The sequence below is a fragment of the Diaphorina citri genome, unplaced genomic scaffold (assembly GCF_000475195.1).
Source record: "Diaphorina citri unplaced genomic scaffold, Diaci psyllid genome assembly version 1.1 scaffold1163, whole genome shotgun sequence".
NCBI classification, from domain to species: Eukaryota; Metazoa; Arthropoda; class Insecta; order Hemiptera; family Psyllidae; genus Diaphorina; species Diaphorina citri.
In genome coordinates this window covers 62,995-90,306 of record NW_007378592.1, presented here as the reverse complement: position 1 = coordinate 90,306, position 27,312 = coordinate 62,995, and the positions used below count along the sequence as shown (strand labels likewise).

Genomic DNA, 27,312 nt, shown 5'->3' with positions numbered 1-27,312 from the left:
TGGTGGTAGAAGCTGATGTTTCAACTTATCTTCAAACTCCCTCCTCAGGCCAGGTGCCGATCATACCTTCATTTCGTCCCCGTGTTTTTAGTGCTCTTTGAATTTTTCTTGTTCGTTTGTTGGGGTTCTGCATGATTGTACAATATTGTGACAATTTTATTCATTTTGTAGATCAGTTTTGACTTAACATCAGTTTTCGTGTTTGACTCAAATTGTTTTCTTTTACTTTTCACTAAAGTTCTATAAAGTGTTGCTTTTGTAAGTTATTCTAAAACTGTGTTTGATTCTGCGTTATTAACTCTTTAATTACACCTAATTAAATAATCACTAACCAATTTATCATTAAAACTTATCATCTGTGACATTAAATTGTGTAATTCATTTATATCTATTTTCACTTTCGATATTACGAGCTATTCAACACGTAATTCTATTTGCACTCTGTACTCTAAACAATACCATTATAAAATCATAGGAAGTACCTACCTAGTCCGAATAGTGATGACATGATTACCAATCATGACATTAGCTGGTATATCCGCGAAGCAATGTTAGAAGTATTTCAAAATAGTAAAGTCAGTAATTTGAAAACCAAGTAGGTAGGTAATTATTAGTACCATGCCCTGTGCAATGCAGTGCACCATCTAATTAATTTGTCAATTCTCGCCTTTTTACTCTACATTGAGGTATCTTAAATTCTGGTATGTACAGACCAATTTACCAGTAACCACTCAATTGACCTTAGGGTTGATAATATTGTCAATATTTTCCACCCAAAAGTAGCCATTGATACCGGCCACTAATCAGGTTCATTTGGTAGACAGATAAGAATATAGAATTTATTGAGAACATGTCCACCTTTACCAATGGAATCTACAATGAAAAACAAAGGAAAATTTCTTGGTAGACCTGTAAAGTTGGTGGGTTTGTGTCCTGTAGAATAGTAAATCTACAAGAAAACCTTTCAGAAGCCTTTAGACAACTGCTAACTCACCTTCACGTTCCTACGAATGTAAAGGAAGAGTTTGAAAACATACAGACAAACAGAGATCTCAAGTCAAGTAAAACCATGTAAAAAATTCCATCAATATCTTGAAAATTGATAGGACATTACTTTTTGCCTAAAGATCGCATATTTACAGTAGAATCAACTCAACCAAATTTGCAATTTTATTATTAATAGTAGTCTTCTGAACCTTTCATTTGGTTTTATTGAGTTGACATTAACGTCTTCATTGGTTACAGAGCTGATCTTGTGATTGATGGCAGAACATTACCGTATCATTTGAGTCTAACCTTTAAGATTGTCTGGGTAGTCAATTCGATTAATCAGATGTCTGCTTGATCAGTGTACTGGATTTGGTCTGGTGTTTGTCTTTTCAGTTGTCTGGAAAGTTTCCTTGGCTCTTCGTGGAATTCCTGTAAAAGCTGCCTGTCCGATGCGGTCTAAATAAAGTAAAAGATTAGAAGCAGGGGATATCGTACGTAATATCCCAAATTTCTGTTATTTCAGATTGGTCCAGTTTGTAGGAGCATGGTTGGTTGTTCTAGGACTTCAGTCACTTCTTAATTCATTCCCTGCCTGAATCTCAATCTGCCAGCAAATTCTTACTATCTTCAGTTTTCCCCTAAAATGTCTAGAATAGAATTCAACTTTTTACTGACCAGTTTGAGGAGCTAGAACAAAATTCTGGTGCAAATAAATTTAAAGAAGAGATTCTTTCGCTTTTGAGGCTTTTGGACACCTAAAACTCATCCGGCGGCTTCCTCAGATTCTTGACCAGATTTCTTTGTTCCCCAATATGTATCAAGCAGCTCGTTTAGAATTCTTAGTTCAATTCTGAGGTCCTTAATCTTCACCAAACAGTTTCTTCCGTTCACGCCATATCCTCTTCTCGACTCTCGTCTGCCTCATCAGTTTACTTTCGTTCCCCAATCCGTCCGTGTAACCTGAGATCTGAGTCATAAAATGTGTTTGCCGCTCGGTGAACACAAAGTCTGTGTCATTAACTTCTCGTATAGTGTTAGATTGAGAGCACGCGTTCTCTAATTTTAATCACCGAAGGAAGACGTTAGGGAGGAAATACACGTCCATGTGTTAGGGAGTATGTGATGTGTTGATGTTCCATATTTAGATGACATTCTCTCCTTGTAGCTCGTGTCGTGTAATTTTAATTCCGTACGAGACCTAAATGAGTGAGACCTAAATGACTTAGATTAAGTACTTATGCAACCGAATCCAGGTCTTTGGTGGTGTTGAAACTAAAATTTTCTTCGTTTAAAATTTGGACTCGAAAAAGTCCTAGGAACTTATTCGTATTTTTACCTGTGCTAAAAATTCTGTTTGATCTTTCACAGAAATTTTATGAGCCGGTGTATAGTATGCCATTTTTGCCCTGAACATTGCAAGGTTTCTATGTATAAAATTTTAGATTGTGGAATACTCCAATTTTAAGAGTAGGTACTTTTCTTGTATATTTTCCAGAGTTTCTCACTTGCACAAAAGAGTTCAGTGTTGGTTACATAAAGAATATTAAGTGGATGCATTTGATTCCAAAGTTTTCTCTTATCATGAGGATTTTTCCACTGGTTGATTTAAGTCTAGTGTATGTTCTTCTCGTAGCTGCATATTCACTGCTATGTTAGATTGTGCCAATGAAACCTGTAGCTCTCACCATGAGCTGAAATATTGCCAATATATCCCACCACACGTTTTCAAAAAATCAAACAAGCAGAATTTAAATTCCTCAACATACAGGTTTCATTTTCGTTTCGTTTCCGCGTGCTTCATATGATTATTCAATTTCCACAGGATTCTACAAACCGGCCAAAAAATCAAAATGCTATTCTTCCAAGTTTGAGGTAACTTCGGGTCACAAAGCTCGCCCACGTACTTGTAATTTTCTTCTACACCACTGTAGCAGAAATCAAAAACTTGTTTCTTGTTTTATTCTTTTTTTCCGAGTGATAAATTCAAATATACCTAATGGTTGTATTCGTATTTTATTCCAATACAAAGTGTGATCTTCACTTCTCAGAGCTTCTACTGACCTAACTCATTGACATAAAAACATCGTCTCAAGTTTTGCCCAGATATTCAAAGAATTAATTTCATCTACCTACCTCCTTGAAAGAAGAAGATTGTCTGATCCGTTTTGACTTTAGAATTGAATATGATATTTTTTCTCACTCTCATTCTTTTGGAATTCACAATTTTTATTCGAATTGCATTCTCGTGTTTGCATATGGTGAAGTCACACTATATTGGTGGACATTGAACTTACACCTCAAAGTACCTGATGTATTCCGAACTGAAAGGTCACACCGAAAGTGCAAGACTGGATGAAAAAATTCAACGGATTTGTTATGATAACCGAGTACAAGATTATCTAATTTAGTGTTCCTCTCAAATTAAAAAGTTGTCTTGATTAAATTGCATCTGGTTGTGGTTTGTTTATATACTAAGTGGACATAGTTGATGTAATATTCTGATTCTTTGAATTGGGAACTTGCTTGTGACGAGTCTCTTGTACTCCGGAAGTACCTAATTTCTTCTGTGAAAATGCATCTCCGTTTACGATATATATAATATATATATTTCGTACCTACGTTACTTGGTTACTCGCTAGGGTCTCATCGAAGCTCATTTCAGCACAATTTCCTAAAAGACGTGAGAAAATCCCCAATTGCTCAGCCTGACTTTGATTTTTACCTTCTATTTCGTCAACATGCGAGTGGTCCATTTGATTCGTGTTCATTTCATTATGTCTTTTCAAAATCGTTAATTTTTTAATGCATTTTTCTGTTTAAGAGCCTTACTTTATTACCAACGCATGTGGAGATTTTTGGCATCTCCACCAAGAAGTATAATATTGTTGGTGGATGTGTCAAGTGCACTAATTTTTTTGGCTATCTCCTCTCAGCCTTTCTGATACATTCTGACCTTATACTTGACTGCACGAAAATAAGTGAGAGTATAATATATTTTGTTTCTTATTTTGGATGTATTTTTCTTTACGGTCGCTTTTTCTGTTTTCTGCTCATATAGGTACAACTAAGCATTAGATATCTGCATTTTTTTTGCCATATGTCATTGGATTCAGCATCGGTATTAGTTATTATTTCTGATTTTTTTTTTCTTTGTGTTGCACACTACGGGTCTCAAAGAAAGTGACATACTCGTACTTCTGCTATATTTCATCAGAAATAGAAACTACGTACCTACATATAGCGTCTTTATTTATGCGACATAGAGTGTGTTGCATACCTATCATTTAATTACCGTATTAGTTGACTATTTTTTAATATAATATATATTATATTCATGTATTTACTATTTTTATCAAGAAATAAATAATGTAATATAAAGGCGGAGTTTTCAATAGTTATGCTATTTAGCTTCCTTATTGGTGTACATTGCATAGGAGGGCGTGGTATAACTTTTTTGCTAGCATTGTGATTGATTTTTTATCTTCCTTTTTTTTACTTCTGTACTCTGTACAAAGATTGACGAAAAGTATCTTTGTGATAAGTTTTAAACTGAAAACTGTGCTTTTTTTATGGCTGCGTTTCGATTTTTTCATTTTCTTCCAAATTTTCTTTAATTAAAATGAGTTTTTCAAAAAATACTTTCTGAAGTACACGTTTTTTTTTCTCGCTTTTTTCCTCTTGAGTTTGTTTTAAATATTTTTAAATAAATGTCGTGTACTTTTTCGAAACGTTTGTTACATTTTTGGTGTAGCCTATAATTATGTCGGTCGCGGTGATGTCTATAAAGTAAAGTGTTTCTCATATTCTACTATGATAGTGCAAGTAGTGGCATAGGCTAGATCTCATGTACCAAGCGGGAACCTATCAGCACGGCTATCATCAGCCAGCATGGCATCCTCAGTATTATCCACACAAGGTAAAATCAATCTGCATGTACCAGACACAATAGTTAAGTGATCCAATACAATTGGGAGACACATTAGCAGAATTAGGAAGCGCAATACCTACCTGTGCAAGTGACGTACATGTTACGTGTAGAATTCGAAGCGAATATTTTTGGACTTGTGTGTCCAGCAGTGGTCAGTGCTCATACATTGATTTATCATTATCAATATACCAACCTGAATACAGTCCCGTGTATAAATAATCCATTCGTTCATAATAATCAGTGGCGAAATTATGTGACCACGAAATCAGCCCCAACTTTCAAGCATTTAGTTTTCACGCATTAGCTCTAATTTAAACTAAAAGATCAATTTGTTGACACTTTAGATCTGAATAACTGAATGTTATAAATAACTATGATGACAGTTTATTCCTAAATGTTGATTAGTCTCACCACAGTGAAGTCCTAGATCAGTTAAACTAAAATTTTGCACTTAATGATTTTTAAATCACTGTTTAAGCCATAGTAAAAATATTATTATGATTATATATACCTATCTACCTCTGTACTGAAAATTAACAGAGATGTTAATTTTTTTGACCTATAGGAAACTTTACTCTCCGGGGGAAAAATCAGAGTTTTTTCTTTACTTTTGCCTTTAACATTTAGCCCCATATTTATGTATCGATACAAACATAATTATAAGTTAAAATTATTACTGTCTCTCTTTTTCCGCATAAATCTACGTCTTCGAAGAAGCAATAAAAATTGGTTAATCCATCTGCAGTAAAATTATCCGGGTAACAATTATTATTACTCAAGAATTATCAATGTTTCTTGCAAAGATGGTAAATTGATATCATTGACAAACTGATCGATTATATTGATTTTATCAAAATGACCGTTTATATTTGGGAATTTTATTTCGAATTTTTGCATCTTGATGTTTGTTTTTGGATGTGTGTTTGGAAGAGAGTTCTCAGAAACTAAATGATTGAAAGTCACCTGTCCTCTTGGAGATGTGCTTTTTTTGTCCTAAAATTGGCACTTGTCATTCTTACGTTCTTTTGGGTTGGATTGGATTATTATATTTTCTCTTAGTGTGTGTACCTTTGAATTTTGTACAGCTATGTTTGTTGGTTTTATCAAACCCATGAAGGGTTTTGAAAATTTTAAAGAACTTCGATGTGAAGCTGTACCTTTTATTACTTCTCATTACCAATGTGTCATTTGATTCAAATGTACCTACGCTTTTCAATTTTCAAGATTTGCCTCATTACCGTGCAATATTGCAAATTTAAAGTTTCGCATTTGTTTTGTAGCACATAGCGGATTTTGCATAAATATTATGAGAAGTAATATCCGCGCTAAACTTTGCATAGTTAGCCTCCAACTATACTGTACCTATCCCACATGCCCCGTAATGTGTTGCTGCTGCATTCATTGACTTAATTTACTTCACTATAGCCACATTGTTATAAATTCTCACCTATTCTCTCTCAGTTTCTAATTAACGTTTTATCCTGGCTCTTATATGCCCTCAGGAGTTCAATTTATTTTTAACTTCTTTATTGCCTGAAAATTGCACTTACTGAAATTAAAAAAGTTAACTAAAAAAAAGGAGAAGAAAAAAATTGAATTGTTGGAGCGCTTTTAATTTTATAAATTTAATATGGTAGAAGTTTGGAACAAAATGTTTATTTGTTCCACCTGTAAGTTGATTATGATTACTTTGTCAATTTCCAATGGATAGAGGGAGTGTTATATATGGAATTCAAATTTCATTTCTATTAGTTTATTGATTGTTTCTCTCTCTGGAACTTATTCCACTAATATGCAATATTTTAATATTATTCTAAGCGAGATTTTCAGTCGCTCTCTATTATCCAAATCTATGGACAGGACCATGATTCATACTTTACATGGACTTGATCTTTTAGTATATCTGACTGTACTTGGAAATGAAAATTTCAATCAATCACAGTTCTGGAAATTTCATCTTAACCTGGTTTTCACTGTAAGTAAAAGAGAAATTAGGTCAGAGCTTATTATTTATTGAAAGTATGTATGAAAATCTAAATAAATTGATTCAGAGATGGTAGAGAAACCTCACTATAAAACGTGGTTCTTTGAGATGTCTACTATCGCTTTTTCGCTTCCTAATTCCTGTTACTTGAGGTGTAAATTATAACGTTACCAACTTTGACAAATTGCCACAACTTGTAAAACAGGTTCAAAGGAATTCCAAAATCGTTTGCGTGGTATGTAGGTTTTGACAGCATGAAAACCCATCTATACTCGTACTACGAGTACTGAGGAGTGTTTGTATTGCTAGTGCTGGGACTTAGTGATCTATATATTTTTATCTCACCATTTGTGACAATATTTCTGGATATACGTAATATTGATAATACTAACCAGATATGACCCCAAAGTCCCTTAACCCCAGTATGACATTAACATCGCCGGTGTGCCGGGCAATGGGTTACATTCTTGCTCGTATGGACGCTATACATACAGAATCAGCCTTGCAGTCAATTAGAGGTAGGAACAGAAAGAAGAAAAACATCAAAGGCATAATTTATGGGATGGGTTCGGCAACAAATTCATAAATCCTTTGATGGCGCTATAATTAAAATGGGTGTCTAATCATGTTTGACAAATTAATCCAACTGGTAACCTGTTGGTATATAAAGCATTTCCTTGCATAATAAGCAGAGGTGAGCCAGTGTGTGCAATCAGCGCAATTTATACCAATTCTCATTAAACATCTAGCCGAGATTGATTTGACAGTTAGTACACTTGAGACTTAGGTACTGAGGAGTTCTAGTTAATGTCCCCATCGGTAAAACTCTCCTTTCTCTGTTATGAGAAAATGAGTTCTTGTCAGATCCGGGTCATAAATTTGTTTATCTGAACTTCAAGTACAATAAGTACAGGGTGGGCCAAGTTTTCGTCAAAACATGGTAATAAATGTAATTACCTCCTAGGCAGGTATAACCAACATAATTATCTACTATATTGCCATAAATTATGTAGCATAGAATGCTCAGTTGATGCACATATTGTTAAAAGTATTTCAACCCGCTCTATACTTTTATGTGAAAACATTTTTGTGTCCCTGTACAAATATTTAGGTACAGTTATAATGCTATTTTTGGGCTGTCAATGTAACACACGCAGATACCTATATGGGTAGGTAAGTACCCACACAGGCATGGTAGGTACTTAGGTACTTACCTAATTACCTACATAGTTGAGGTTTTGTATCTCAAGATACCAAAAAATTGAATACCTCAAAATTAAATATTCTTAATTTTGAGGTATTGAAAATGCAGAATAGATTTGCAATTTCACCGAGTAAACTCCGTCGCTTGGGATATCAACGACGGACGATTTTTTTTTTTTTTTGTTTTTTTTTCCATGCAAAAATAACGTCGCTTACTTTACGTCGCTCAAAACCTGTTTCAGATATTATTTGAATGTTATTTTTCCTCTTCACCCAGTACTCTCTGCCCACCGTTTCATCTTTATGAACAAACTCTTTCAAATTTTGGAACTACTTTAAAATTCCAATTATCTGGCACATTCTGCCGGTTAGGATAGGTCAGGTCCACGACTGGCGCTCATTCGTATTGATTTAAAATTTGGCTGTAGGAAAACATTTTGGAGATGTTTTTTTTTTTTTTTTTTCAAGTTATTTTTTGAATCAACGAAAGTGAATTCGATCGACTTATCCTGTATTGTTTCGTACTTTCGTAGGTGACTAAAATTAATGGTAAGTTTAGGCATTTTCTCAAATATATCACCTGCAGACCGAATTCTAATATTACTCGATATTTGTTGACCCCAGCACTTGAGTGGGAAAAGACTTAGTAAAAGAATAAGATTCAAAGTTTAGAGTTTTCTAACCCTCAGTTTTTTACGATCATGTATGTTGGTCAACATTTAGACGTTTGCTCGGTAGTATCTGTATGTGCGAGAACAGCATTTACGCATACTCAATAGACAATATTAACTCTAACAGTCCAACATGAATTCGGACCGTAACTATCTTGGATCAAGTTTTTACTGAAAAAGTAAGTACCTTTCCACAGTTCTGTCCGGATACTAAGTTTGTACCAAATGAATGAGCAGTTCAGCTCTACATCTAGTGATTCTAGTGTCAATGTTCAATACGTTACACCATTGAATAGAAATTTATCTACAAAGAGTACATTTTCTTTGGTAACGTACGTAGGTACAAACATGAGAGTACAACAGCACTTGCATTTGAAAAAAAAAAAAAATGTACTTCTGATCCCATCTGACCATAAATGAAAATTGAAATACGCCTTTACATAGTGGAACAAAGATTTTTATATTTATTTTCAGAACATGTTTAATGTTCTCCAAGCAGAAACAAATTCATACAAGGGCAAAAATCTTTAACTTTGCCTCTTTGGTATGTTTGTTTCTTCGCCTTCATGGAGTGGAAGACTTGAAGTAGGATACATTGACATGATTGGATCAGTCTAAATGAGCGCATTTGCCTATATTTTTCAACTGTCCAAAAAAGACAAATTTGAATAAAATATATGAGAGGTTTCAAGGAAGGCTGCAGTGGCGCAGAAGATTTTCCTCCCAGAGAAATTCGCACCTAAAAGTGCAATCTACACAGATGGAAATGCTCACTTTACTCTAGGTCTTGCAACTCAGTTAGGCCCAGCTACTCAGGAACTGAGTTGCTTGCTGGTACTGAAGATGCCATGTGTGGTGTCCAGTTCACATGCAATATTAGCTAGTACATAGGTAAAGGTAAAGGTAGAATCAATACAACATTGACATCGCGCTCAGCTGATTCTGTACGTACAGCCATTACTGATATACAACTTACAGAAAAAAGTTTTATTAGATTTGATATTGTGCCAAAGACACTGTCTAAAACAACATTTTTTATAAATGTTTTTTTACGTTCGTCAAAAAATATAGGTAAGTATTGCTAGGTGAAGTTTTTTTTCCCTTGGATTTAACTGTTTCTTTATCTTCTGGTTGAATGTGTTTAGAATTCTACTCCAGAGAGTGACAATTGTGCAGAAATCTTGATACAACTTTGGCAGGATATTCAGAAACGATTGAAGAACTACAAAAGGTGTAGATCCAAATGGATTTGGATTCAAAGTAAAACTCTTGTTTGAATCAACAATAGACAAGATATCATAAGATAAGTTTAGTCCATGTGATGATCCTGCAACACCAGACTATATTATTAGTGATACAAATACTACTTTTATAACTCTGTTAGTTTATGACTTTATTATTTGCTTCAATAACCATTATTTAGTAAATTATTTAAACAATCGTGACCATTACCTAGAACGTTCTTGTAAATATTAGTCAAGAGCCAATTCAATCCGAGATTATCATCCCAGAGAGGGAAGTCCAAATGATAATGAACTCAACTGGCTACATTTCTGCCACAAATTAGTGTTTTTTGTGGGGGTACATTTGAGAATTGACATAAATATCAATGTGCACCATTTGTAAAGTTGCATTGCACGTTGCCCACACACAGTCTTGGGTCTTGTTCCAGTATTCACCATGTTTATGAACGTTCCAAGTTGAACGCTATAGCGGAGTTTGTCTTGTAGCTATTTCTATTGTTCTATATTAAACTTGAAGATTTAGTCATTCGATATGGAGTGATAAAGTGAAGGATACAGGGTGACTTGATTAAGATGCTCACACCCTTTACCTTTTTCAGCTATAGCTACAACCTTATTCTTACTTGGATAACATCAGATAATCCTACCCATGAAAACCTCAATTCGACCCTTGCGCTTATTGAAAGATTTTCTTTATTATAGTACCTAAACCCTAAGAATATTCATCTCCCTGAAACAACAAAAGAATGACGGTATAAACTGAACTATGGTATGATAAGTTCATACTGACACAAATGCCGTATCTGAATATTATAGAAATCCAAAAAAACTGAATATTTTAACTCTTTGTGGATTAAAGATTAAAGACTGATTTAAAAGAAATAATCAGCCAAGTCATAACAATAGGTATAGATAATAATAGATATAATTATGCAGTTCTTATCACCTTGTAGAATTCTGAGCATAGACAATGCAGAGTTGTGCTGGATTCTTGTAATAGAAAAATCTGAGGTGTTTTGTAAGTAGGATATTTTCCATGTGTGAAAATTACCTGGATACTTCGTAAACATTGACACATGACACATAAGGTGTATATTATACATAATATTTTGTATTAATTCTATTTCAAATCAAGGCCACTGTATAACTTGGAGTATTATGGGACTTAAAGTATTATTAGAAATAATATTATCTGTTGATCAATTGGATAGGATTGTGGCTTTAATCTCCTAAAGGTAATAGATCATACTTGTCATGCATGATTATTTGACTCTATCTCTATTGATATATTACTGGAACTATTACCAGAAATGGTAAAGTCTTGATATTTGTGTCAATTTTAGTTCCAGTGCAGCTAAGATTCGTTTATCTACCAAGTCATTGTGATAGTAATATAGTATGGGAAAAGGAAGCAAACTTTTTTCTATACCAACCTATTTTTAATGTAGATTAAAGTGTATACTGACATATAAAACCTAACACTTGTGCACTTTTTACTTTTTATTATTTTTTCGAGACCAAGGTGTGCAATGTGCATCGTACTTGGTTGAATTTTGCATACTTATAGTCAACCTGCACTTTCTCTTAAAGTCCCTTAAAGTTGAACTACTATCAGTAGACTTTTTGTCTCCTCTTTAAATGTTAGAACTTTTTGAAGAAAGGTCACAAAAAGTGGAGGTTTTTTTTTCTCCACTCTGAGATATATCCTACCAAAAAAAGGGGGATATAGGAGACAGTCAATCTCTAGTTCTCCAAAAAGCCTCTTTCTTTTCATTGGGAGACAAATTCCTACCAATTCACACGAAGTTCGGTATTAAAAGATTTATTTCCTATACTACAGAATACTACTTGAAACACTTACTATACATAAATAGAAGGATAAGGAAAGTAAAAACCAGCTTACTCAATATCTCTGATGAATCAATATCCATTTCTACTTCTACTGAATTTCGACTCCTACTAAAGAAATCAAAGAAATCGATAGATTCATTTTTATTATCCAATGTTAGGTCATTTGCTAGTTTGCTACTTGTAGATGTTTATCATGGTATCGTGACATTTATCCAGGAAAGGTTGGTTTGCTGGTCATTTGAATCGACTAATATGATGGTATCGTCTGAGTATGTTAGCATCAGTACTCAGTGGGTTAGGAAAGATCATTACAAGGTCGTTTGCAGTTATAAGTTAGCGGGAATAAAGATTCTAGTAGGACTTCTGAATTAATCCGGAATCCGATGTTATACTTTCGGAAAAAGACTGTCTGAAGATATCCTACACTTGAGTGCAAGAGCCCTTGAACCAGAATCCATGGTACTCATCATAGTCAAACCGAAGCGATGTTCTGGGAAATTCTGGTAACTCAAGTCAGTTTGAATTGGATCAATCTATTGTTACTGGTTTCTACCTTTGAGAAAACACTGAAGCATGGCTGGCCATTTGAGCTGCCTTTCTGACTTTGCTCTTCACATTTCACAATATTTTGACGAGACAGCAACTACGATCAGGCAGTGTTTATAAAGTTTTTTATTCAGTGATACCAAAGTGTAAAGATCCTTTAAGGAAAAGGCCACTGGTCATAGTTCCAACTGGATCTTCTCTACTTTCAAAACTATCTCACAGACTAAGCTAGTGAAGTACTGAAGCAGAGGATAGACTAAACATGTTTTCTGGCACAATATTAGGCCAAGTATTAGAATTTCATGTCCTCCATCAGCCATCAGGCAAAATTTGTAGCTCCTTCCTAGTGATGTAAAAAAAGTTGAATGAAACGAAAAATGTACTCGTTGTTCTACGCTGTCTCTTTTGACAATAAACAAGTACAAATTGTGTTCAGATAATGAGAAACAAAACCCCAAGACAACTCTTAGAGTTCTAGGTACTGGTGCTAATAAGTTTGCTTGTTGCCTTACGAGAATATGGTAGAATAAATACATGCAAAACATACTGTATGTCTTGCAATTTTCAGAGCTGGTTTGTTCTGAGAGAGGAGAGAGGAGAAGATAAACCTAGTGTCAGGATGCTCACTTGGAGGATTGATGTAAATACTCGTTCTTAATTCAAAGTCGTTAGAAGATTTGAATAAAACTTCTAAGTAACTACCTACATAGCGTATAGCGTATTATTGATGGAAATATTTTTTTCTTAATGAGTGATAAGGAGGAAATGAATAAAATAAATAAATAAACATGTAATAGAAAAAAAAAAACCGACTTCGGATTCTAAGTCTACTAATGACTTTCTCAGCAATTGGCAATGCATATTTCCGGATATTTGAGTATAGCGGATTTAGGAATGTCGTCGCATCTACTACATATTGTATGTAATATGTTCAGGTAGAATCTACGAGAGTGTTGAAGTGTTAAAACGTCCCCTAAAAAGTTCAAATGAGTTAAAAAGATTTGAAGTGTTAGCACATCTACTAATTTAGTTATAGTGATGGATTTTAAAAGAGATTTGGAGCTGTCGTGACATCCACTGAATTCATGTTCATGAATGTCTAAGAGATTCGGAAGTGTTGGCACATCCACCAAAAATGTTCATAAGAATTTGCTCCTTAAGGAAGTGAATTAGTCAATAAGTGCCATTCAGAAGAACTTATGTACTAATACAATTGGCAAATGAAGTCTTGAAAAATACTTTAGAGCAAATGAATGAATTTCGAGATGAGGTTCACTGTGTGAAAAAAGAACTTGACCATACTGTAATGTATGATCCATTTGACTGTAATGTATGATCCATTTGACTGTAATGTATGATCCATTTGGCTGTAATGTATGATCCATTTGACTGTAATGTATGATCCATTTGGCTGACATCTATAATATACCATATTCAATAAAATACTTTTGCAGTTTCTATATATGCACGGTAATGAGAGTCCATAAAGCGACAACATATCCATGGCTATACTTGGTGCTTACAGCATATTACAGTGTGATCAGAAAGTGAACGCATCTCTGAAGATACCCACATTTTCTATAAGTTCTTATGGCCAATAGAATTTTCAAGAACGAGAGAAAATAAATAGCTTTCTAGAGCTTAAGACAGATTCTTAAGGGTGCCAATGTCAAATTTTGGTCCTCTCGGGCCGAAGAATTCCTGTAAGGAATCATCAATGGTTATCCCCTATTTTGGTGCCATTTTGACCAAGTGTCTGTTCCCTCAATCCTGATTCTTCTTACTCCTGAGGAGGAAAATTATAGTAACCAAAGTGATTTACCCACTTCCTCTCTTGGGATTGGAAAAAAATAGCTAGGGCATAATTACCTTCTTGTCAATATTAATATTTCGCCTAAGGGCAGTCCATAATTTACTTTAGCAGGTTTGGAGTGTTCGTACAATTTACGTTAGATCATTTTCATTATTGTATTTTGTGAACAGGTGTAAAGGTTTTAAGACGTTTACGACGTTATTGATTCTAATTTTCAAAATAAATCATTGTCTCTTGCTTGAAATCGTCAACCTTTGAATTGCATTCCGTTTTATCATCAAAATATTGATCAGTATCTAGGAATCTAGGTAAACATTAGAACTCTTCTCCAATACACAATCATCAACGCCCAAGTAAAAACTTCGTCTCTGATATCGCAGAGTAAACTTATAAAATCCCTTATATTCGTTCCTACAGTTTTGCTATCATAAATCGTTTTCTGCGGGTGTCCATCAACTTCTTATTTTAGTCAACCATGATGGATCATGAATAAACCAATGTTGAGGACTCAGGAACGACTATGCAAATTGAAAAGACCATGTTGTCTGTTTGAACAATGACATCTGTAGGAAATAGTAAAGATTGCTAGAATAAAATGGACGGATCATGTTTTCATAATTTACAAGGGACATCAATTTATGCAATAGAGAAAGACGCTCCATTATTCCAACAATAAGAAGTTCAAGTCGTTCCCTGGAACACTACTGTTCAATAATCTAAATGTTACCTCAATGTATAATTATGTGATCAGAAATATTAAATAGTAACAATGCTATCTCTTCATTTCATATTCCGTGTGTTCTTTGAATATTAAACAGGGGACCTAGCAAATATCCGATCATAAAACACTATTTGTTTTTATTACATACCAAACTGATATGAAACTTTGCTTCAGTTATGTATTCGGCTACATGATATAATCTCGGATCGTTCTGCGTAACGCCACTTCACAATAGAATGTCACATTTCAACGAATTGGTGGATGTGCCATTTCACAATTCCAAATGTAAACGCTCTCCCTCATATTGGAAGATTACAATTTCGATTACGATCTCGAGTCAGATATTGAGGTTGTGTTTGAATGTTGAATACCTACTATGATTGAAACAAACAAAAACTCTTTTTGATTTACCTTGTTTTTGACCATGTCAATTGGGCCTCAGACTACTTATAGTAGTAGAGCTAACCCAATCGCCCATCGGAGACCAAATATATCTACACTTAGGAATATAATATTTACGACTATGTACCTATAAGTATTGTTTTCTGAAGAAGGTGGTAAATTCATTCCGCTAACTTATCGCATTTACGGCCCAACACAACCCATGACAGGGACAACAAGCATCATCTTTTTTCTTTACATCTCTATACCTACCTAATTAGAAGCTTGAGAGGTTTATTTCCATAGTTCCTACACTAAGTGACTTTATATTCATAATTACAATCTGTTTAAAATAATTTATGAGTATTTTTTATACCTGAGACTACTATACAGCAATAAACTTAATTACAAATACTGTCCGTCTGGAATCACGAATAGGAAATAAAATATTTTCATTTATTTATGCGCATCACAAATCCAGTAAATTTACTAGCATTATTTCTATCAGCACGTTTTATTTCGATAGTGCGTGGTATATCACGGTAGAAAGTAACTAGAGGTATTGTTTTTGTTCCAATTTTTTTGTGACCAAGTTTTTGCTGAAAAAAAAAATAAAAAAAAAAAAATAAAAAAAAATAGAAGAATCGTTTTGTGGACTTTAGAAAAAATACTATACTATGATCCCAAAATTCACAGTTTTTGAAATAATTGAGATCCCTGTTCAAATCAACATTGCTTTTTTTTATTTCCTCATTATACAAAAATCGTCCACTTATCTTGACATTGTTTTGTATAGTAATTTTCTCTCTCTTCCTCACCCCTTTACCCTTTTCCTCTCTCCTTCCTTTTCTTCCCCTTATGTTACATGATTTCGATCTTCTCATTGGAATGCCCAGACGACAAATTGGCCTTATCTCTCCTCTCCCTACTTCCCTGTTTTTGGACCAGTCATTGTACAAATTATCAATTACAAATGAATCCATTCACAAATCATCAATCAGCTAGGCGCGGTGGCATTTGAAAGGGTCAGACTCAAATGGACGGAAGATGAGAATTTAAAAAGCAAGATGTTTCGATTCATTAGGCTTTTATCTTCAAAAACACGTTCTTTTTTTTCGATAAATTGCGTTCAAGGAAAATCCGAACGGAGTCTAAACCAGAGAGTTAAAATTCTAGGACTATATTAGCATTTAATAGCTATAATTCACTAAAAATAGATAGGTCTAAAATATGGAGACGACTATCTATGACAGTTTGTTAGGCAGTATTCCAATATAAATAATTATTCAATAAGTAGGTATATAAATAATTAAAAAAAAAAAAAAATACAGGAATATATCCTACCTATGATGTTCGACCTTCGATTACTTGATTCACGCAATGAAGGATTCTGTGTGAACAGATTTTTTCTTTTTCTTTTTCACGTGATAAAGTGATTCAGTTGAGTGCACCCCGATATGTAGATACCAAGTAGGTACAGAATCAATAAATTGTATCAAATTGTAATCGTTTTATTTAATTCAGAAAGTAGTGGATGTTCCCGCCAAGTTAATAATGATAAACACTTCGCAGAATACTACTTTCTTTCTTTGCTTCTTTTTTCTCTTTTCCCCATGTTTTCTGAAGTTTTGGCTCACCTATCAAACATTCAAACTCCATTCCTAGATAATTACCAATACAGGTCCTATTCGTGAAGTACCCATTGGACCACTGACCGAGCAGTACTAATTCTATTTCCCTGTGCTGTACCTCAATAGCCATTAGGAACTTTAACTATTACTATCAGTTAATAGGTAAATGTGAAAACTATTTCTTCTTTCATTTGCATTTTGTTCAATTATTCTCTTTTTTACGAGAGATTTATCATAACGTATCACCTCTACCTACACAAGACACTTGGTTATGACATTGTTGTATCATACTCGTATGAACCTAGTTAATGTTCTGTCGAAGGTAATTACTAGAGTTACTTTTCTCTATGAGAATATTCTGTCATCGAGTAATAATAATAATAACTTTGAACATTGAGTAATAGGTTGATTGAACATTGAATGGTAATATTGTCAACTTGTCAACAATACTTGCCGATCCAGAATTCACAATCATTTTATCTGAGCAAAACGTGAATTTCTAGAATTTCATCGCACCAGTTATGAAATTTCGATAAAGCTCCTCAGGATTACTAGGTTGGTTTATTCCGTGAGCTCTGTTTTATCTAGAGACATCGTCTAAAATACCAATATCTAGCAATGTTCTGTGCTAGATTTCGCTTTGAGCAATATTGATAGCACAAGATCAAGCACTTGTTTAACAAGGGGATTAATCGTATAAAAGAGAAAATCGCACTCAATAGTATCCCCAAGGCTCAGTGCCTAATGAAAGAATAAATATCTTTCAGCGCGTTAATGTTTGAGTGAGTACATAATAAAATATAGCATACACTAATAAAAGATAAATTTGAAAAATATAAAAACCTGCTTGGTGCTTGCAATAGTGACCCACATATGAACTCTGCTCCAACTCCTGGCCTCACCATGGTAATGGAATGGGTTAGGTTTTTAATACATAGCTTGTTTTTTATAGAAATTTATTTACTATAAAGAAAATGTTCAGGAGGGATGTTCCGGGTTGTTTGTTGTGGGCATTCCAGTGATATATTTGTCGTTACCTCAAACCCCTTATTTATAAACGGACATCCGTGAATTTTCTCTCCGTTTCAATCTTTCCTCTTTTCCTCTCTCTCGGCGCTCTTGTTTCTCCATAACTGTAGTGGACATTACACCCCGCCTTGTTGTTATAATCTAATATATTTATTACTCACTGACGGCTGCGGCGGTGGTGGGTATTCTTTTACTATCTCTTCTCCATATGCTAATATGGAACAATTGGTAACTAGTGAGGAGGTTAAGCTCAAGTGGCTTTCCTTGGTTAAACTAATAACCAAGGGAAAAAATGCTTATCTATGAATAAACTATTAGTCATTCTTAATAAATTTATATGCTGCAAGCAAAAGTAAGGACGTAGATTGAGATGAATAGATAGTGCTAAGAATATAAATACGAGTTGAGAGTCAGTCGACAAAAATACGAGGTACATTGGATGAAAGGGAGGCAGAGACATTTTGCATGGGGGAGACCTTCAAGGTTTTAGGTTTTGTTGTGTCGGGAAATGTAGGTGTTTGAATGACGTCTTTCCCATCAGTACAAAAACAAAGGAAACCTTTGAACGAAGATTTCCGAGTCTTTAGAATGTTCATAATATCTTACACATTCCTCCTGGTCACACTTCAGGCAATATCTTGGCTTAGAGGCGTAGGTTTAACTTGAAAAGAGAAATCCGCGGTAGCATTTTGAGAGTGCAAGCTTTTTACTTTTATCAAACTCACTCACATCGTGAGCTTAAAATGTTTTACAGTCTCGACCCTAGAATAATAATATTAAAAAAGATTTGTTTTAAAAAATCCTATAACTCCAGAATCATTTCCCTGGATACGAACTTTATTTTTCTATTGTTCTTCGAAACATATTTCTCAAATTATGAAAGGTACACGCGTTGATTTCATTTTTCAATGCTTTGGATTCAACTTTTTTTTTTTGTAATATTTATATTTTTAAATTGTTTTTCCTCCGCATTGTACCTACACAGCTAGAAAACTACATTTTATTTTTATAAAAGACTATCTCACCGTTCGTATATTCATGTCTACATTTTTCATTATTAATGGTTTCATATTTACCTCTTTTTAAAGAGACAAATTGGTTTTACCTTTCATGTTTCTGTAGGCTAATGAAATATTGGTATTAAATGACTTAATGGATAAAGGCTTCTGGGTTTGTTTAGGCCTGGCGTATGTTTGTAATCCAGTTTTGAAATTCCACTTTTGCCTACCTATAATTCCTATAAATCCATAAATATTATTTATAAACTTTTGTCGAGGTATTTCCTTGCAGTTGTAAGCTGCAATCGGGAATAACTCAATTCGACTGTCGATGTCGGCGAAATTCTAAGGAGGCCTCTTTTTTTGCCAGCAGCTTACCAACTCTTATTTATTGCTTCTTATAATAAATGTACAATCTTCTGTAGTTATACCTACTTCAGGTAGACCGAACTATGAAAATAAAATAGCTACTAGTAAATTTGGTAACAAAGGGACTGACCTGAGAGCAAACTTGAAACCGGGCTGACTGGAAGATAATAAGAAGAACAAAGTTGGTAACACATGCAGATAGGTAAATTTGGTAACATAGGTACCTATCCAATATACATACATACTTGCAAACAATAGGTCTAGGTTCTAGGACTACCTATAAGTTTAATTAATTCACAGTTATCTATACCGTGGGATCCCGCAGGACCCCAAATCGGGGATTCACAACTTTCTCATGCGACACGAAGTAATGGGATATTGCCTCTGAAATATAAATGAAGTCATGATTTTTAAATTCAAATATAATAGAAAATTTAAATACACATCACGGCTTGACAATGCCCCGTCATGAATTTCGTTGTTTGATTTTTAAAAAAATTTAAAAACACATCCCGGCTTGACAATGCCCCGTCATGAATTTTGTTTTTTTATTTTTTTTTTTTTTTTTTTAATACTTGGAAACAAAACACGTATTTGTAAGCGATGTTCAAGTAAACTTAGTCCCTTGGAACTTGTAAAATTTGTTGATTTGTTAGGTATGTTCTAAATGAAGTTGTCAAGAGAAACATTAATATATGGTTTATTTTTGATGGTCAATAAAATAATGATCATACTGACGAGTTGTAACTTTAATCAATTAAAATCCAATGTGATTACATTGTTCATGTTCCCAACATCAAACATATAGGTATTAACTCTATCACAACCCCAACTTTGTCTTTAAAGAGTAAATAAAGTCCCTGTACACCAGCAGTCATACCATGTTTAAGGTACTCCTGGAAATGTTTTGTTTTCTTGTTAACCTATTCAGATACTCCAAATTTCCACTTGCAAATTACACGCAGGACTTGAAGAGAATAAGCAATGTGCAAGACAAGCCCATTTTCTAAGGACACTTCTATTTTACATAAAACAAAAGCCTCACTGTTTAATGTAAATAATATAATAAACATAATTTTGAATAAACATTTCATGTTTCACAACTGATTCTTCATAAAAATATGCTCCTAACAAATTTTGCATAATAATGTCATTGTTTTTGCATATTAACATGGAACATATTTTCTCTTACTATAAGGTCTAAAAGTTGATACATCTGTGTGTGTATTTTTTGTGCCTTCCTCGACTTGGCGAAAGAAAACCTTGGAAAAGGCTTAAGTTTCTCAAAATAATGTGGATTTTTTAGTACCTACCTACGAAATAGTTAGTCTCTCCATCCCAACCAACCCAGGTGGGTGATTAGAAGGGACAACTACTGACTTTCCTATTTAAAGGATGATGTGGCATTGTGAGCTACAGATCAGACTCCAATAAAATTTCTTGGTACTCTGGAGGGAGGGTTTAAAAGCTTCTGGCAACGTCCTTGTGCATACAGCCACTATAATACGCCCTTTGGACGGCAAGCCTTTCTCATAGTACTGGAATGCACCGTATATTTGACCTTACAACCATTTTACACTCCAAAACCCTCCAAACACCAAAAAAATCCAATACCGATAATATGTTACCAGAGGTACATTAAATGACGTTGGAATTTCAAAGCAAATTCTTGCGAGGCGAGAAAATAATTGTATGGTTGGAAATAATACGACAAATAATACAAATTAGGTTGGACATAATATCTCAACTTACATTGAATCCTTTCACTTCACCTGATCGGAGAGATAAAATCTCCCAATATTGAATTCGACCTCCTAAATTCCTGAATATACGGGCTGTTAATGCTATACCTTAATTTTACCCTCCAACCTTCAGGAAAAACAAAATATGTAAAGATTTTGCCCGTCGCATTTATAAAATTGAGCCTCATAAGAAGAAATTAAGAAAAAATAATAAACAATTCATTCCGAATTCCTTCAATCCGATCTCTTTTCTTGGCGAAAAACGATACATTTCCTTGTACTCAAGTTAGTTATTCTACAATTTCTCTAACATTTTCCACCTGCTCCGATAGTTTCATTTATAAAGGGCCTGTTCTATGGGAAATGCCTTTTGTTCATTAAAATGCTTGCCAACCTGCTAACCAATCAGATTACAAATTTGCCTGTTGCACAATTGGTACAAGCACAGCCAATAGGTGGACTTTCTGCGGATACCTTGGAAGTAAAAGGCATCTGAATCATTGGACAAAACTTGGAGGAAGGAATAAACAAACAATGGGCTCATAAATTTTACCTGTGCTCCGAAGGTATGTTCGCACATGACGTACCACACATAAGTAAAATCTCTTTTAAACTCTTAATTTAGCGCAGGGAGTTAATTTATTAAGCGCGGCGGATGTCGTCTTGAACTTGGTGTATTGGGGGTGTGATCTAACTTGCTGGATTTGATAGACACATTATTATTATTATTTTTGCGAGCCTGATCTAGTGACAAAAAAGATCTAGAATTCTAGACCATTGTCTATAAATTAATATGTTTGCCCCTCTCATGAGGGACTTTCTACAGGATGGGCCATCCGGCAATTTGGACATATTATGGTACAGGCAAAATGCCCCAATATAGAGTGACAAAAAAGACTCCGTTTCATACTGTGAAAGAAGCATCTTCGATGAATTGCTAGCCAAGAGTACCTAACACTTTGTTCGCCTATTTCCAACATAAAGCTTCTTTTGGACCCTGATTTAGAGATAAAATTAAAGTAGCCTCTCAATTCCTCTGAAGAGGTACAGACACCTTTTTTCCGAGGTTCTCTCCAAGTTCCGATGCCCTATTTTTCATGTTTTAAATCGTGATTGAGTAAATTTTTATCAAACACACGCACATGAATCGGTCGAATGGACAAACGAGGAAGGGGAAATTGTCGGAAAAGCAAACAATGAACTGTGTCTTCCTTCCCTAAGTTCAGATTTTTTTTTCTGTGGAAAACAAGAGAAACAAGGAAGAAGCTTTCAAGTAAAACCGTTAAGAAAGCAAAAAATATCTCATGCGGCTTTTGACTTCTGCACTTTCACCCAACGTATAAATCACGAGGGTGTTCTTTATCTTTGGGGACTTTAGGGTGCTTTGAGAGTTTTAAAAGATGTAACAAAATTAAACCTCAGAACAGTTTTAGTGGTATGAAACTAGAATACTGAGGCTAGAGTAGTTCGGTGGTGAGTGCGGTGGACACAGGACAGTTAAATTTCCTTTCTTTCACTTTTTCCTGTTACAAGACATATTTTTTACGTCATCATTACCATTGGGAGTTTTGGCATCTCCACTAATCATTGGGAGTTTTGGCATCTCCACTATTTCTCTCTTTATCTCTGTTATTTTGATGTTGACTATTTGAGAATGAATCAAATGAATGATCCGGAAAAGGTATCAACATTCAACTTTTCGCATTTCCACCTTCATTGTCGTTTGTTCTCTTTTACAGCCCGTTCATATTACACGGAATTTGAAGTCTGAAACCTCATCAGAGGAAGGGTCAGTTTAACACTCAGTTACTGAAGCAGATAATTTACTTGAGAGAGAGAGAGAGAGAGAGAGAGAGAGAGAGAGAGAGATTAAAAGAATTCATAGCGAAAAAAATAATAATACAAATCAGAAATCAGACATATTGACAGCACTTACCGAGTCAGATACTTAGGACTGCATTTCATTATCGAACTATATTTTAATTTTAAGTAGAAGAAGTTTGAAATAATTGACTACCTATCTAACATTCTCATTTCCCTTAAAGCAGAATAAATTCGCCGAGTTAACGGCAAGGTGGGAGGGGCTCAGAAGATCTTTAGCTTTGCTTTGGTTCGATCACCCACAGCCTTAGTCCACAGTCTACTATGTGTGAATACCACTAGTGAGTTTTTTACACGGTGATTTATGATGATTATTTTTTTATATAATTAAATGAGTAGTAGTTCATTCATATGAAACATGGCTTTGACTCTTTATCTTCAAGATCACCTTTTTTTATCTCATTAGAGATAAGTTTTAATTAATATTGTTTTTCTTTCGCGTCCTCTGGCGATGTGTGTGATGTTGCTCTTAGCGATATGTTTCTTTGTGTACAAGTATCTTGTTATATTGTTCTGTCGAGGTTGAGCGATGCGAACTTCGATGTTTTTCAACACCGGAACCGAAATAAGTCTTGTCTAGAAGGAAGTCGAGCAGTCTAGCCAGAACATATTTTAGGGATCAGAGTCTTCAATAGGAAGTTCTTCAAAATGCCAAAGTGGAATTCCGCAAGAAAACACCGGGAACAAAATTCATTTGAAACGCTGTAATTCTAATACAAAGTAAAAATTGAATTAGATTTTTCAAAAGGATAAAGAACATGCAAGAAATGTCGAGAGGATTCGACTGGTTGGAATGCCTTGGTTCCCTGATAGGAATAGGACGCGAGGATATACCTATAACATATTGGAAACAATCATGAATATAAAGATATAGGATATAGGTTTGTTGTACTGTGTGGGAGGAAAGGGCTCTGTGATAATGTGCTACACGATAGTGAGAACAGACCCTCTTCAGTCACGGCCAACTTGGAATAAATGCCAGCAAGTTTGATATGAAAGTGAAAGAGAATCTTCAGAAAACGTGACAAGTTGACAAGTCTGAAGAGGATACTTTGAATGGTATAAACTGGAAATTAGAGACTAAACTAATAAGAACACAAGTAGGGAGACACAGCAAGATGAAGAAGAAATTCAATGCTTGTCTCCAGGAACCATTAGCCAAAGAAATTTTGCAAAGGACCAAAGAAGGCATATATTTTTTATTATTCAAACAAGGATATTTCTCATGGAAAAAAGTCACTTGCATAATTCAAATCAATAATAATTGGAAACGAATGTGCCAGCCATAGTTTTCAGTAAATGTAAAATTTACATGAAGCATCTATTTTTATATCACACATACCACTTATACACGCACGTTAAAACTGTTTTTAATCTTTTGTGTTGAACAAATGATAATAATAATTGATAAATTTAAAACAATTTAATAATGCATCATGGCCGATACTGACAAAAATAAATGAATGTGTTTCTTGCTTAATGGCGGCAGTAGAACTTTTGCATTAGATGTGGTTGAATACTCTGAGCAGTTGAAAGAGTATATAAAAATAATCCTCACTAACATAACTATTCATCTTAGGTCTCAAATCTTTCTTTGAAACTTTACTGAGAGTTAAAAAGGGACACATGTTAAATGAAAAATGTCTAATAATGACTGCCATCATTGACTGTTACGATGTGGCCTAGAACCTAGAAGAGAAACCTGTTTTTCCAGCTTGCAATTTTAAAGATGGAATAAACTGCATGCATTATAGCACCAGTTCTTCATGTTGTTGCACGGGTGGTGTGTGGATGCAAACTGCATGATTCTATTTCTTAGTAATAACAGTTAGTAGTAACACCTATCATAAATCATTTCATTTCTGGACAACTTTCCTTGAAGACATTTTTTGTGCTTATGATTTATTTTCATCAAATTGCTGCTAGATTGTTAATGATAATTATAATCTAGCGCGTCATCGAAATCTTCGATGTAAGTTGTAGTTAGTAGTAGTAATAGTAGTACATACTTGAAGTTCACTCCATAGAGTTGAATCAGGGGGAAGTGTGTACACTGTAATAAACATTTCCTTGATGTAGGTACATTTTACAAACCTGATTGGGTCAGAATATCTAGAGATCAATGTGCTACATTGTAATTGAGTGCTACTTATCCTTGTTCTGTGTCGTTTAGGCAACTTATAATTTGGGCTGTCCGTCAATGAATTTTCCCAATTGTCAATTGTTTCCCTCTTATCCGAATAAGTTCTGGTTTCTGCAGATTGGAGAACTTGGGAACCCAACTGACTCACCATTCTTTCATAACCAAGTCCTTGTGTTGAACCATATTTTAAAGTTGTTTCGATTTTACCATCTCTATTAAATTCTATCCAGACAAAGATAAAATTTAGACACATTTGTTGTGTGTTAAACACTAATAATGCCATGAACCCATAGAACGAGTAGATAAATACTACAATAATAGTATTGCAATCAAGATTATATTGAAATCTTTCTAATTTCATAGCACGATAAACGATACGAATAAAGCTTCTGAAAATTCAAGAAGCAAAAACCATTACCAGCTCCTGACTGACTGTTCCTTTCGGGTAAATGGGAAAAAAATCAATTCACATATCAAGATTTCTCGTTACTAACTTACTGGGGATTGAATGATGAAATCTGCAAGCCTCTGTGTTAAGCGTTAAGCTGGTGTAGGATATTCAACTTCGTGTTTTATACTTTCAATATTTTCATTGATAAACAATTAAACCGCATACATTATGATTCCATCGAGCTCCTAACTTGCCTTGTGAATTTCCTTCCCGAACAAAAAAAATAAAATAGTTCTTTTTGAAATAAAAATAAATGTGTTGTGCCTTCGTTTGAGTCAATGACTTGTTGATATGTTGAGTATCTTAATTTAGATTTCAAACCATTTTTTATACAATTTACTATTCAGATGTAAGATAAGTATGCATATAAACACGTGTAGACATGTTCTAGTGAGCTTGTATGTACAATGTGCACGGATTATTTATGTGAACATGAGAAACGAACTTTGCAGATTGATTGGAGTGTTCAAGGACATGTTTGTGGAAACTGTTGAAATGATAAAGCTTTCCAGTTCAAACCTACAATGCACATTCTACATTGAACGGATAATCTCTAATTTAGGAGTCTTTAAATCTCAATAACCTCTGTTTATAGTTTTTGATTTTATTTGGTCCTAATCCTGACATACCTAGTACTTAATTAATAGGTACGTGAGGTATTGGATATTTTTCAACTGTGCTAAAAAGCTTGCAAGGCCTTTGTTCTAGAAAAAGTTAAGTCAAGAACCCCAGTCTAACTCTTTTCTTTTGTTCTATATTTCTCTCTGAGCTTTCATTTTTTCCAGGCAGGATGCTGAGAGATTTATGTTAAATTCAGGATTGACAGTTTTCTCTGGTCATGTTTCTTCAATTTTCCTCTCTCAAAAACCAACGCTTCACGTCCCTGCAAAAGATTTACAAGGGTTAAAACGAGAATTTATGTTAAAGGAAAATAAATGTAGGAGACTGTAAAAAGCTCGATTCCTGTTTTTCTCTTTGAACATTGGATGGGAGGCGCCGAGATTAAACTCTCTGGGTTTTGATTTTTTTTTATTATGTTTTTTCATTAAATCTTTTAAATGGGAAATTATTTTGTGTGAGTATGTTGTTGTTGATGCTTGGGGCATACCCTTTTCGTATATTCGTGTTTTTGCAACAACCACAGTTTACTTAACACAGATTAAAAGACACAATTTAGTAAATTGAGCACTACTGTTGTCAAACTTATCTTTTAATTGACGATTCAGATGTCTCAATGAAATGAAGACGTTTCAAGGTATTTTGATGTTGCAAATGCAAACATTGTTGAAAAGTATCTCATAGGCTCGAGAAAACAATGAAAGCATTAAATTGATTAAAAGCGATTGAGTGGATTTGATTCATAAAAGAAAGAAATAAAAACAAACTTAATTTAACTATAAAACGAAACTGTTATTTTCATTCAACTATTTTCCCTTCGGATGAGAAAAGTCTAAACGGTTAGGAAGATTTCAAAGAAATCTATGCAGTCTGCAATTACCAATAAGTGGTGCTTTATTTTTATTATGTAAATTGTATTGTAAATTTATAATAATTCCATCATCAATTTGGTAGGTACGCGGATTTATAATTTTTTTCCTCTCTCCACCATCTTTTTCCAGACAAGAACTTTTGTGTCTCCAATTTGGACTTTTGTTAATTTCTTTTATCTGTAGGTATTTGTCAAAAAATTCCCCAACGTTCTCTGTGTAATCATTCTTAATTTCTGCCCTAAAAAT

At 34.2% G+C, this 27,312-nt stretch overlaps 1 protein-coding gene across 1 annotated transcript in view; it reads left to right on the top strand.

Moving 5' to 3' along the window:
- Positions 1-1,626: 1,626 nt before the first annotated feature.
- Positions 1,627-27,312, top strand: part of LOC103514529 (nuclear factor 1) — an 81,993-nt gene continuing 56,307 nt past the window's right edge. The window contains exon 1 of the mRNA XM_008479424.3: positions 1,627-4,906. Within this exon, the coding sequence (XP_008477646.3) occupies positions 4,835-4,906 (72 nt within the window). The 5' untranslated portion in view covers positions 1,627-4,834. The remainder of the gene's footprint in view (positions 4,907-27,312) is intronic.